The 13,573-nt window shown below is 49.2% G+C and overlaps 1 protein-coding gene across 1 annotated transcript in view; it reads left to right on the top strand.

Moving 5' to 3' along the window:
• Positions 1–13,573, top strand: part of st8sia1 (ST8 alpha-N-acetyl-neuraminide alpha-2,8-sialyltransferase 1) — a 57,666-nt gene that overhangs the window by 21,249 nt on the left and 22,844 nt on the right. Inside the window, exons 2-3 of the mRNA XM_078419988.1 lie at positions 3,689–3,833; positions 9,059–9,168. Of these exons, the coding sequence (XP_078276114.1) occupies positions 3,689–3,833; positions 9,059–9,168 (255 nt within the window). The remainder of the gene's footprint in view (positions 1–3,688; positions 3,834–9,058; positions 9,169–13,573) is intronic.

The raw sequence follows: 13,573 nt of genomic DNA, 5'->3' as shown, positions 1-13,573 counted from the left end.
TTCAAGTTTAAATCTATCTCCTAGGGAGGGAGAGGGGAGGGAGGGAAGGGGGAAAGAGGGAGGGTAAGGGGGGTTGAGGGGGATGGAGTGGGGGGGAGGGGGAGGGGAGGGGGGAGGGAGGAGAAGGGGTAGGGAGGGGGAGGAGGGATGGGGGAGGAGAGATGGGGGAGGAGAGATGGGGGAGGAGAGGGTGCTGCACCAATGCAGGAGAGGTTTGGGCCCAATGGGTCCAAACATGGTCTAGTATCTGCTAAATACATGGAGGCGGGTACATTTACAGCATTTAAAATATACTTGGACAGGTACATTGATAGGAAAGGTTTGGAAGGATATGGACCAAATGAGGGTGAATGGGACTAGCTTAGATGGAGCATCTTGGTTGGTGTGGATGAGATGGGCCGAATGGCCTGATTCCTTGCTGCATGATTCCAGGATCACAGGAGCAGGGCATCTGAAATGTGTGTAACCTTTATCTTTTTGCATACCTGTTGAAGCTTTAGGGAGTGGATGCGAAAGTGGGACATCGTAGGCTACATATGTGTAGGAAGGAACTGCAGATGCTGGTTTAAACCGAAGATAGACACAAAATGCTGGAGTAACTCAGCGGGTCAGGCAGCATCTCTGGAGAGAAGGAATGGGTGACGTTTGGTGGTTGAGACCCTACTTCAGACTGAGTCAGGTGAGAGGGTGACACAGAGAACTAGTGTGAACGGGTGATTGATGGTTGGTGTGGACTTGATGGGCCGAAGGGCCTGTTCCTGTGCTGCATCTCTAAACGCACAGCACACAGTCAGTGAGTCCCTGCCAGCCAACAACCACCCATTGACACTAACCCTACACTCTTCCCATTTTATTCTCCCCACACTCCCATCAACTGCCCCTAGATTCCACCGCTCACCTGGGTACACCCGGGGCAATTTGCAGAGGGCCAATTAACCTACAAACTGCAGGTCTTTGGGTTGTGGGAGGAAACCGGGGCACCCGGAGGGAACCCACGCGGTCACAGGGAAAATGTGCAAACTCAGCACCCGAGCGAGGTCAGGATCAAACCCGGGTCTGTGTCTCTGTGACGCAGTGGTTGGACCTGCTGTACCTGTACCACTCTCTCAGTTGGCTTCATGGGTGGTAAGAAATTTCAATCCTCAGAAAACTGTTCAAGCCAGATAGATTTTTGCTTTGGCGATTGTAATCGTTTATATTCTCTCTCTATAATTGCCTGAACCACATTTGCTGCTTCCTTCCCTGTTAGCAGAGCTTGACTTTCCTGCTGTTTGTGCACAGTTGGGCAGGGCTTCCATAAATCCACCCACCACCCCATATTCGTCCCACGGAAAAAACCTCATTTCCTTTGTGCTGGTTGACTCCATAGTACAGAAAGGGGCAGAGAAATGGCAGATGGAGTTTAATCCAAGCAAGTGTGAGGTGTTGCACTTTGCCAGGGAGGTCGAATGTCAGGGGAAGGTATGCAATCGATGGCAAGACACTTAACTGCATTGATGTACCTAGTTTCAGTTTCGGTTTAGTTTATTGTCACATGTACCATAGACAATAGACAATAGGTGCAGGAGGAGGCCATTCGGCCCTTCGAGCCAGCACCGCCATTCAATGTGATCACGGCTGATCATTCTCAATCAGTACCCCGTTCCTGCCTTCTCCACATACCCCCTGACTCCGCTATCCTTAAGAGCTCTATCTAGCTCTCTCTTGAATGCATTCAGAGAATTGACCTCCACTGCCTTCTGAGGCAGAGAATTCCACAGATTCACAACTCTCTGACTGAAAAAGATTTTCCTCATCTCAGTTCTAAATGGCCTACCCCTTATTCTTAAATTGTGGCCCCTTGTTCTGGACTCCCCCAACATTGGGAACATGTTTCCTGCCTCTAACGTGTCCAACCCCTTAATAATCTTATATGTTTCGATAAGATCTCCTGTCATCCTTCTAAATTCTAGTGTATACAAGCCTAGTCGCTCCAGTCTTTCAACATATGGTAGTCCCGCAATTCCGGGAATTAACCTAGTAAACCTACGCTGCACGCCCTCAATAGCAAGAATATCCTTCCTCAAATTTGGAGACCAAAACTGCACACAGTACTCCAGGTACAGTGAAAAGCTTTTGTGGCCTGCCATCCAGTCAGCAGAAAGACAATACATGATTACAATCGAGCCATTTACAGTGTATAGATGCATGATGAGGTTAAGTTAAAAAACACTTTATTTGTCCCCGTGAGGCAATTTACAAAGGCACGTGGAGCAGTATTGGGGGGGGGGTTAGCAGGGTGAGCAGTGGAACAGGGGGGTTGGGAGTTGAGGAGCTGAACAGCCTTGGGGACAAAGGTTGCCCTTGTCCTCTGTGTCCCACAGCCTGGGCAGCGAAGCCGGCGTCCTGAGGGCAGCCAGAGAACAGGATGTGTGAGGGGTGCTGTGAAACCCTGCCAGCTGACCTTAGCATCTGCTGGTCGCAGAGGGTGGAGAGAGGGGACTCTGACAGGGAGTCCGGTAATTTTGGAACAGACTTTGGCTGCGCCCTGCAGGCGGTTTCTGTTCTGAAGGCCGATGGAGTGGAGCCAGCAGGTGAAGGAGAACGTGACGAGGCTCTCAATGAAGGAGTAGTGAAACGTGATGAGGATGTCCTCGCTGACCCCAGCAAAGGAGTTGAGCTTCCTCGGGAGATACTGCCGCTGCTGGCATTTCCTGAGGACACCCTCTGTGTTGGAGGCAAATTTCAGCAGGTTGTCGAAGACTGTGCCCAGGCACTTGTGTCCCTCAACAATCTCCCCAGGCTTCCCGTTAAGGGAAAAGAGGGATCCAGGGGTCCAAGTCCACAACTCACTGAAAGTGGAAGCACAAGGAGCTAGAATGATGAGGAAGGCGTAGGAGACTCGGGAAGTCATGATGCAGATTTACGACGCTTTGGAATATTGTGTACAGTTGTGGTCGCCCCAATGCAGGATAGATATGGAGGCTTTGGAGAGGGGGGCCGGGGGTTTACCTGGATTAGGGGGTACTAGCATTAAGGGCAGATTGGACAAACTTGGATTGTCTTCTCTGGAGTGGCGGAGGTTGAGGGGAGACCTAATAGAAATATATACCATTCTGGGAGATAGAGACAGGGTAGTTCAGACAGTCTGAATTTTTTTCCAGTCTGCAGTTCCTTCCTGCACATTGTCCGCTCCACTGTAAATTCTCCTCAAGGTTCCCCTGCTTTGAAGAAGTTCTCCTCCTCTCCCCGACGGGGGTTCTGCAACGCCCTCTCTTGCTGCTCCCCCTCTGTCATCCCTCCAGCTCCCCACCCCCACCACCACGTTTTAACCCAGACTCGCTGCCATCTTTCCCCTGACTCTCGGTCTGAAGAAGGGTCCCGACCCGAGACGTCACCCATTCATTCTCTCCAGAGATGCTGCCTGGCCCGCTGAATGACTCCATCCAGCTTTTCGTGTCAACTCCGGTTTAAACCAGCATCTGCAGCTCCTTCCTGCACGGTTTTTCATCGGTCCTGGGAACGGAGTCGGGCCATTCGGCCCCTCAAGTCTATTCTGCCTGCTGCCTCCCCATTGTTCTTTGTTCTTTGCTCAATGTTCCTTCCTTCCATTGACCGACGTTGACATGTTTTGTTGCTCGGGGCAAAGCGGTTTTCCTGGCCAGCAGGGGGTTGGTCACTCACAGTGCTTCCTGTTCCTTTTCTCCAGGCGGCTCCTTCAGCAGTGCTGTGACACGCAGAGATTGTTCGCCGTGACAAAGCTGAACTCGCCCATAGGGAAGAGCCTCTGGTTTGACGGAGAGTTCCTCTACTCACTGGCCATCACCAAGGAAATCTTCTCCATGTTTCCCCAGGTTAGCTGCCTCGGCCCGTCGTAATCGTGCTGCATCGCAAGCCGGGCCGGAGTCTACGAAGGATCACACGCCTGCTCTCCACTTACACCTGCCCTCTTGTGCAAATGCTCAAAAGAATAGAAATCAGCGATAATTCAAAGTACATGCATAAATTTCACGTATAAACACGGGCGTGATTGAGTTGGAAAAGTAAAATGCTGTTAACATGGTCAAGGGGTGACTTTTTCCACACAAAGGGTGGTGGGTGTCTGGAATGAGCTACCCAGTCTGTTGAGACAGGTTGAGACAGGTTTCAAGAAACATTTGGACAGGTACATGGATAGGACAGGTTTAGAGGGGTGTGGGCCAAACGCAGGCTGGTGGGACTAATGTAGATGGGACATGGTGGTCGATGTGGGCAAGTTGGACCGATGGACCTGTTTCCACGCTGTATAAAGTCATAGAGTCAGGCTGTGTGGAAACAGGCCCTTCGGCCCAATTTGCCCACAACGAACAACATATCCCATCTACACCAGTCCCACTTGCCTGTGTTTGGCCCATATCCCTCTAAACCTGAACTCTATATCATACGGTCTTCCCCTGTATGTAAGATGGGCCTCACAGAAATAGGCCCTTTAGCCCATCACGTTAATGCCAACCACCATACCATTCCGACTTGGCTGCATTAGTTCAATATCCCTCCAAGCAAGAACTTGTCCATATCCCTCCTGTCCAGATAGATAACTTTTAAATGTTGTTACACCTCCCCTGGGAGCCCAGTGCAGATATAAACTGCTGTTGTGTGAAAGGTTCACCCCTTCATTTACACCCATTCTTAAATCTGGCGGAGTTCGTGAGAGAGTTTGAATTTGGTCTGCGAGAACTCGAGTCTTGATTCAACGTAATGTTTCAAGGAATGGAACATTAGACTTGCTAATGTTAGGAATGTTAGACTTGCTGAAATAGACGAAGAATTGCAAACCTGATGTCGGAAGATGCGAGTCTTAAACCCAGAAGACTGTATGAGGGAATCTTATTGTAGACACAAAATGGTGGAGTAACTCAGCGGGTCAGGCAGCATCTCTGGAGAGAAGGAACGGGCGATGTTTCGGGTCTGTGGGAATCTTAATCCTGAAATGGCACATGGGTTATTGTAAACATTGTAGGTGTGGAATTTTTAATCTTGCATGGTGAGATATTGTGCACAAAGACCAATCAAGGGTGTTCGGAACAAGGAAGTGCAGATGCTGGTTTGCAAAGAAAAGACACAAAGTGCTGAAGTAATGCAGCATCTCTGGAGAAGATGGATGTGACGTTTTGGGTCGGGACCCTTCCTCAGCGGTTGTGGTGTTGTGGGGAGGGGGGCGGGAGAACGTAGGAAGGGAGGTGGGGATAGGATAAAGCCTGGCAAGTGATAGAGTCATACAGCGTGGAAACAAACCCTGCAGCCCAACTTGCCCACACCGACCAACATGTCCAATGTGCCATCTGCCTGTGTTTGGCCCATATCCCTCTAAACCTGCCCTATCCATGTACCTGTCTAAAAGCATTGTGATAGTTCCTGCCTCAACTATCTGATGGGTGGATACAGATGAGGGTTTTTTTTGATAGGCAGGCAGTTTCCTATCAGAATCTCCCCTCTGCCTATCAAAAACCTCCTTCACCTATATCCACCTATTACTCACCAGGCTTTGTCCTGTTCTTCCTCTCTTCCAACTCTACCCCACCCCCCTCCCTCGGCACCACAATCATTCTGAAGAAGGATCCTGGCCGAACATCACCTATTCATGTTCTCCAGAAATGCTGCCTGACCCATTGCGTTACTCCAGCACTTTGTGTCTTTTTTCGATGAGGATGCATCTGAGACTGGAGGGTTTGAGTTACAGGGAGAAGAGTTGTGAATCTGTGGAATTCTCTGCCTCAGAAGGCAGTGGAGGCCAATTCTCTGAATGCATTCAAGAGAGAGCTGGATAGAGCTCTTAAGGATAGCAGAGTCAGGGGGTATGGGGAGAAGGCAGGAACGGGGTACTGATTGGGAATGATCAGCCATGATCACATTGAATGGTGGTGCTGGCTTGAAGGGCCGAATGGCCTCCTCCTGCACCTATTGTCTATTGAGAAGCTCGAGAGGCTTGGACTGTTTTCCCTGAAGTGTCGGACCTTACACAGGTTGATAACATCATGAGAGGCATAGATAAGGTGGATGTCCACAGTCTTCTGCGGGTTGCTTTGAGGGAGAGTCTAAAACTAGAGTGCCAGGGCTTAATGTGAGATGGGAAAGATTTAAAGAGGCTTGAGGGGGCCAGGTTGGGTGTGTGGAATGAGCTGCCAGATGAGGTGGCAGAGTTGGGTACAATTGCAACATTGAAAAGACATTCGGACAGTAACACGGAGAAGCAATATTTCGAGGAATGAGGGCCAGGTGCAGGCAAGTGATAGTAGCTGTGCCAGCATGGATGAGTTGGGCCGAAGGGCTTGTTTCTGTGCTAGGACTCAGAGCTGCTGCCTGACAGCACCAGAGACCTGGGTTTGACACTGGTGCTGTTGGTACGTTCCTGAATAGACGTTTGATTTTAACGCTTTTAGTTTAGTTTAGAGATACAGCGCAGAGATATAGCCTTTCGACCCATCGAGTCCGCGCCGACCAGCGATCCCCCCATACACTAGCACTATCCTGCACACTCGGGACAATTTTACAATTTTACAGAAGCCAATTACCTCCAATTAACCTCCAAACCTGTACATCTTTGGAGTGTGGGAGGAAACCCCGGGTTTGATCCTGACTACAGGTGCTGTCTGTACAGAGTTTGTACCTTCTCCCTGTGACCGGTGGGTTTTCTCCAGGTTCTCCAGAGACGTGCATGGTTGTAGGTTCTCACCACCACCTGCGTTTGTACATTCTCTCCGTGACCCGCGTGCGTTTTCTCCGGGTGCTCCGGTTTCCTCCCACACTCTAAAGGCGTACAAGTTTGTAGGTTAATTGGCTGTGGTAAAGATTGTAAATTGTCCCGAGTGTGTGTAGGATAGTGTTAGTGTATGGTGATCTCTGGTCAGCGTGGACTCGGTGGGCCGAAGGGCCTGTTTTCACGCTGTATCTCTTAAACTAAAAGCATAAGAATCTGAATCTGGGAGACCATGAGGAGATCATGATCATAGTTTTACTTCTGAAGGTGTGGTCTTGTTCTTCATGCTGTTGTACATGAGAAATCATAAACCTGGCATAAATTTGAAAAAGGGTCTCGACCCGAAACATCACCCATTCCTTCTCTCCTGAGATGCTGCCTGTCCCGCTGAGTTACTCCAGCATTTTGCGAAATAAATATGGCATGGATCAGGGTAGTTCTTAATCCTGGATAATGTGAAAACTATACTGTATATAATGCATGAGAGATTTCTAGAACCTCTTTAATGATTAAAAGAATCCTGAACATGGTGTCGTGCATAATGGACCTTAAATGTTGCATGAAGCAGCATAAATCTGGTGTCGCGGAGAAGTGAGGCACAAACTTGGGAGGACTTGTATACAAGATCGAGAAACCTGAAACAATGCAAACGAATCGTAAATCAAGTGCAGTCCATCGCAGTTCACAATTTTGGAGGAACATTCAACAGGCAGCAGTTCAGGAATGTGGAGTACTGCTTGAGGAATGTTAAAATAAACACACTAATCTGGGAATCTTTCATCTAATGACGGAGGTACGGCTCATACAACATGTAGGGGGCTGAAGACCTTTAATTTTGAAGGATCTAAAATCTGGAATAGTGTAGATCAACTCTCGAGTCATAGAGTCGCACTGCACGGAAACAGGCCCTTCGGCCCAACTTGCCTATGCTGACCAAGATGCCCCATTGAAGTCAGTCCCATCTGCCTGCATTTGGCCCATATATCCTTCTAAACCTTTTCTATCCATGTACGTGTCCAAATGTCTTTTGACCGTGACGCCGTTTAATGGCACTGGGCCTGTACTCGCTGGAGTTAGAAGGATGAGGGGGGATCTCATTGAAACTTACCGAATAGTGAAAGGCCTGGATAGAGTGGATGTGGTGAGGATGTTTCCACCAGTGGGAGAGTCCAGGACCAGAGGGCATAGCCTCAGCATACAAGGACGTACCTTTAGAAAGGAGATGAGGAGCAACTTCTTTAGCCAGAGGGTGGTGAATCTGTGGAATTCATTGCCACAGATGGCAGTGGAGGCCGTCACTGGGTATTTTTAAAGTGGACATTGAGAATTTCTTGATTAGTACGGGTGTTATATGTTACGGGCTGAAGGCAGGAGAATGGGGTTGAGTGGGAAAGATAGATCAGCCATGATTGAATGGTGGAGTAGACTCGATGGGCCGAATGGCCTAATTCTGCTCCTCTGACACGAATACATGAACTTTTAAATATTATGTTGTCCCGTGTACACCGCTCAGCCAAAATATTATGACCACTGACAGGCGAAGTGAATAACATTGATTATCTTGTTACAATGGCACCTTTCAAGGGGTGGGATATATTAGGCAGCAAGTGAACAGTCAGTTCGTGAAGTTGATGTGTTGGATGCAGGAGAAATGGGCAGGAGTAAAGACCTGAGCGACTTTGACAAGGGCCAAATTGTTATGACCAGACGACTGGGTCAGAGCATCTCTGAAATGGCAAGGCTAGTGGGGTGCTCCCAGTCAGCAGTGGTGAGTACCTACCGACAGTGGTCCGAGGAGGGACAAACCACAAACCGGCGACAGACAGGGTGTTGGGCGCCCAAGGCTCATCGATGCGCGAGGGCAACGAAGGCTATCCCGTCTGGTCCGAACCGACAGAAGGTCGACTGTGGCACAAGTCACAGAAAATGTTAATGGTGGTCACGGGAGGAATGTGTCACAATACACAGTGCATCGCACCCTGCTGCATATGGGGCTGCACACGGAGGACCAACAGCATATTAGGCAGGTGCTCATAATGTTTTGGCTCATCTGTCATAATGTTTTGGCTTATTCACAAAATGCTGGAGTAACTCAGCAGGTCAGGTAGCATCTCAGGAGAGAAGGAATGGGTGACGTTTCGGGTCGAGACCCTTCTTCAGACTGACCCTTCTATTCAACTGAATATTTTGGCTGATCAGTGCAGATCAATGGACGAATCTTGAAGAAATAATATTAAGATGAAATAACAGCAAAGAAATTGTTAAGGGTTTTAAAGTCTAACGGTAGTGAATGATTTCAGGCTTAGCCTAGTCACTGAAGGCAGGCCTCTTCTCTGTTGCTAGGATACACCGATCCAGCTGCCACTGAAAAAGTGCTCGGTGGTGGGAAATGGCGGAATCTTGAAGAAGAGTAACTGTGGGAGCTTCATCGACAAGGTGGATTTCATCATGCGGTAAGAGAGATTTTTGATGCCCCTCCTCTGGACTCTGAATATCATTCCCTGCTCCAGGTTTCATCTCTTTTTGTTTGAGGTGATTTCTCTCATGTAAGTTCCCGCTTGCAAATGCGCTCCCTTACCACAGCTATCTCCAATTGTGAAATTGTGCTGCTTCCAAACTTCAGTTTAGTCCGGGGCGGAGTGGGTTAACCGGGGCGGAGAGGGTTAATGTACGATGAGCGTTTGACGGCACTGGGCCTGGGCTCGCTGGAGTTTAGAAGGATGTAGGGTGACCTCATTGAAAGTTACCCAATATTGGAAGGCCTGGGTAGAGTGGATGTGGAGAGGATGTGGAGAGGATGCTTCCACTAGTGGGAGAGCCTAGGACCAGAGGCCACAGCCTCAGAATAAAAGGACGTTCCTTTAGAAAGGAGATAAGGAGGAATTTATTTAGTCAGAGGGTGGTGAACCTGTGGAATTGATTGCCACAGATGGCGGTGGAGGTCAAGTCATTGGGATGTTTAAGGCAGAAATTGACAGATTCTTGATTAGTAAGGGTGTCGAGGGTGACGGGGAGAAGGCAGGAGAATGGGGTAGAGAGGGAACGATAGATCAGCCATGATTGAATGGCGGAGTAGACTCAATGGGCCGAATGACTTAATTCTGCTTCTGTGACTTATGAACTAGTTTAAAGATACAGCATGGAAACAGGCCCTACGGCTCACCGAGCCCACGCTGACCATCGATCACCCGTTCACACTAGTTCCATGTTATCCCACTTTTGCATCCACTCTCCACACACAAGAGGCATTTTCCAGAGGCCAAATAACAATTAACCTACAAAACCTACGTGTCTTTGGGACGTGGGAGGGAACCGGAGCACCCGGAGGAAACCCAAGCGGCCACGGGGGAACGTGCAAACTCTGCACAGCCAGCACGCGAGGTCAGGATCGGAGCTCGGGTCTCTGGTGCTGTGAGGCAGCAGCACTACCCGCTGCGCCACAATGCCGCCAAGTTCCACCCAGATTCAAAGAGTCAACAGCGTTTAATTGTCATATGTATCGACAGATTGAGCGATGGAATTATTTCTTACAGTAACATGACAGGCCTGTAAACACAATGCACACACACTAAACAATCAATAAATTAATAACCACAAGATTACCGTAAAAAAGCCTCACGTCCATAGTGGAACCACACAATCCATAATTCATAGTTGAGGTTAGTGCTTTGTGGTATTCAAGAGCCTGATGGTTGTTGGGAAGGAACTGTTTTTGAACCTGTTGGTTTTCTGCACCTTTTTCCTGTTAGCAGGGGTGAAATGAGAGCGTGGCCAGGGTGGTGGTGTCTGTGGGTCTCTGGTGTGGGCATCTTCTGTAGATCCCTTCGACGGTGGAGAGATCAGGACCCATGATGGACCGGGCAGTGTCCAGCGCTCTCTGTAACCTCCTTCCTTCCTGGGCGTTCCAGTTGCCAAACCAGGCCGTGGTGCAACCAGTCGATGTGCTCACGCCTGTAAACCTGTAGAAGGTCAAGAGAGTGTTCATCGACATACATCTTCTCCTCAGAACGTTGGCTGCTCAGTGCCAAGTCCAATTGGAGCTACGCAACCAGCAATCAATAGACATTAGGTGTAGGAGTAGGCCATTCGGCCCTTCGAGCCAGCACCGCCATTCAATGTGATCATGGTTGATCGTTCACAATCAGTATATTCACAAAATGCTGGAGTAACTCAGCAAGTCAGGCAGCATCTCGGGAGAGAAGGATGGGTGACGTTTCGGGTCGAGACCCTTCTTCAGCCTGATGTCAGGGGGGCGGGACATAGGAAGGATATAGGTGGAGACAGGAAGATAGAGGGAGAACTGGGAAGGAGGAGGGGAAGGGAGGGACAGAGGAACTATCTAAAGTTGGAGAAGTCGATGTTCATACCACTGGGCTGCAAACTGCCCAGGCGAAATATGAGGTGCTGTTCCTCCAATTTCCGGTGGGCCTCACTATGGCACTGGAGGAGGCCCATGACAGAAAGGTCAGACTGGGAATGGGAGGGGGAGTTGAAGTGCTCGGCCACCAGGAGATCAGTTTGGTTAATGCGGACCGAGCGCAGGTGTTCAGCGAAGCGATCGCCGAGCCTGCGCTTGGTTTCGCCGATGTAAATAAGTTGACATCTAGAGCAGCGGATGCAATAGATGAGGTTGGAGGAGGTGCAGGTGAACCTCTGTCTCACCTGGAAAGACTGTTTGGGTCCTTGGATGGAGTTGAGGGGGTAGGTAAAGGGACAGGTGTTGCATCTATCTAGGTGTTCACAATCAGTACCCTGGATCGCCTGAATTAATCCTGCTCATGTTTCAGGGAGAGTCAATGTCATTTGTTAACGTTTGTATAGTTTTATTTTAGTGTGAGATGAAGTGGCGTAGAGGGAGAGCTACTTACTGCCTTGCAGCTCTCGAGACCCGGGTTCGATCCTGACCAAGGGTGCTTGTCTGTACGGAGTTTGTACGTTCTCCCCGTGTCCTGCGCTGATTTTCTCCGATATCTTTGGTTTCCTCCCACACTCCAAAAGACGTACAGGTTTGTAGGTCAATCGGCTTGGTATAAATGTAAATTGTCCCTACTGCGCATGTAGTAGGATAGTATAAGTGTGCAGGGATCGCTGGTCGGCGCGGACCCATTGGGCCGAGGGGCCTGTTTCCGCGCCGTATCTCCAAACTAAACTGAAGTAAACCAAAGTGCACTCGAGCAGGGTTTCTCAGCTCATTCAGAAGATATTGACGTTGGTGCAATATGTAAACTCTGTGCCCAGTGAGATGTAGAACCACTCTGATGGGTATCGGGGCTGGACAAGGCAGCTCACAGGGTAACCAGCCATTACCAGTGCTCACATGTGCAGGCAGGCCGGTGCTGTTTCACAAGTTGGGCACAGCTCTGCTGCGGTCATGGGAAGGGTGCCAGACAACTCTTTGCCAACCTAACCTCAAGTAGAACTGATCCGAACAGGGGCGTGCTGCCCACAAACCCAACTGTTTCAGCAGCTTCCCCTTAGAGTCACGCAGCTAGAAATGCTCAACGGCCATGGTCATCAACGCTACACCCTCGTTGGAGTGAGGAGATTCGTTATGTCGACATATACTTAGTTTAGAGATGCAGCACGGAAACAGGCCCTTCGGCCCACCGAGTCCGCGCCGACCAGCGATCCCCGCACACTAACACTATCCGACACACTAAGGGACAATTTACAATCTTTACCAATGCCAGTTCACCTCCAAACCTGTACGTCTTTGGAGTGTGGGAGGAAACCGGAGAATCTGGAATTCTCTGCCACAGAAGGTAGTTGAGGCCAGTTCATTGGCTATATTTAAGAGGGAGTTAGATGTGGCCCTTGTGGCTAAAGGGATTAGGGGGTATGGAGAGAAGGCAGGTACGGGATACTGAGTTGGATGATCAGCCATGATCATATTGAATGGCGGTGCAGGCTCGAAGGGCCGAATGGCCTACTCCTGCACCTATTTTCTATGTTTCTATGTTTCTATCTGGGGCAAACCCACCCAGGTCACAGGGAGAATGTACAAACTCCGTACAGACAGCACCCGCAGTCAGGATCGAACCCGGTCTCTGGCGCTGTGAGGCAGCAACTCTACCGCTGCGCCACCATATCCTCTTGAACTCTACAGGTAGAGAGCATATTGACCAGTTGCATCATGATCTCGTTCGGCAACTAGAATGTCCAGGAACGAAGGAGATTCCAAAAAGCTTGCTATCCAAGCAGATTAGATAATACTGGAGTCATAGAGTCACACAGCACGGACACACATGCTGCCCCATCAACACTAGTCCCACCTGCCCGCTTTGGCCCATATCCCTCTAAACATTTCCTATCCATGTACCTGGTCCAAATGTCTTTTAAATACTATTATAATACCTGCCTCAGCAACCTCCTCTGGCAGCCTGTTCCAGATACCCACCAACCTTTGAGTGAATAAGTTGCTCCTCAGGGCTTTATTAAATCTTGGTAAAATATATAAAATTATGAGAGGAATAGAGAGGGTAGACAGTCACAACCTTTTTCCCCCATGGTGAAAATTAAAAACACTAACATGGAAACATCGAAAATAGGTGCAGGAGGAGGCCATTTGGCCCTTCAAGCCAGCACCACCATTCATTTTGATCATGGCTGATCATCCACAATCAGTAACCTGTGCCTGCCTTCTCCCCATATCACTTGATTCCACTAGCCCCTAGAGCTCTATCTTACTCTCTTTTAAATTCATCCAGTGAATTGGCCTCCACTGCCTTCAGTGGTAGAGTATTCCGCAAATTCACAACTCTCTGGGTGAAAAAGATTTTTTCTCACCTTAGTTTTAAATGGTCTCCCTTTTATTCTTAGACTGTGGCCCCTGGTTCTGGACTCACCCAACATTGGGAA

The sequence above is a fragment of the Rhinoraja longicauda genome, chromosome 23 (assembly GCF_053455715.1).
Source record: "Rhinoraja longicauda isolate Sanriku21f chromosome 23, sRhiLon1.1, whole genome shotgun sequence".
NCBI lineage: Eukaryota > Metazoa > Chordata > Chondrichthyes > Rajiformes > Arhynchobatidae > Rhinoraja > Rhinoraja longicauda.
The sequence above is the reverse complement of the archived record's forward strand: the minus strand, read 5'-3'. Positions and strand labels throughout refer to the sequence as shown.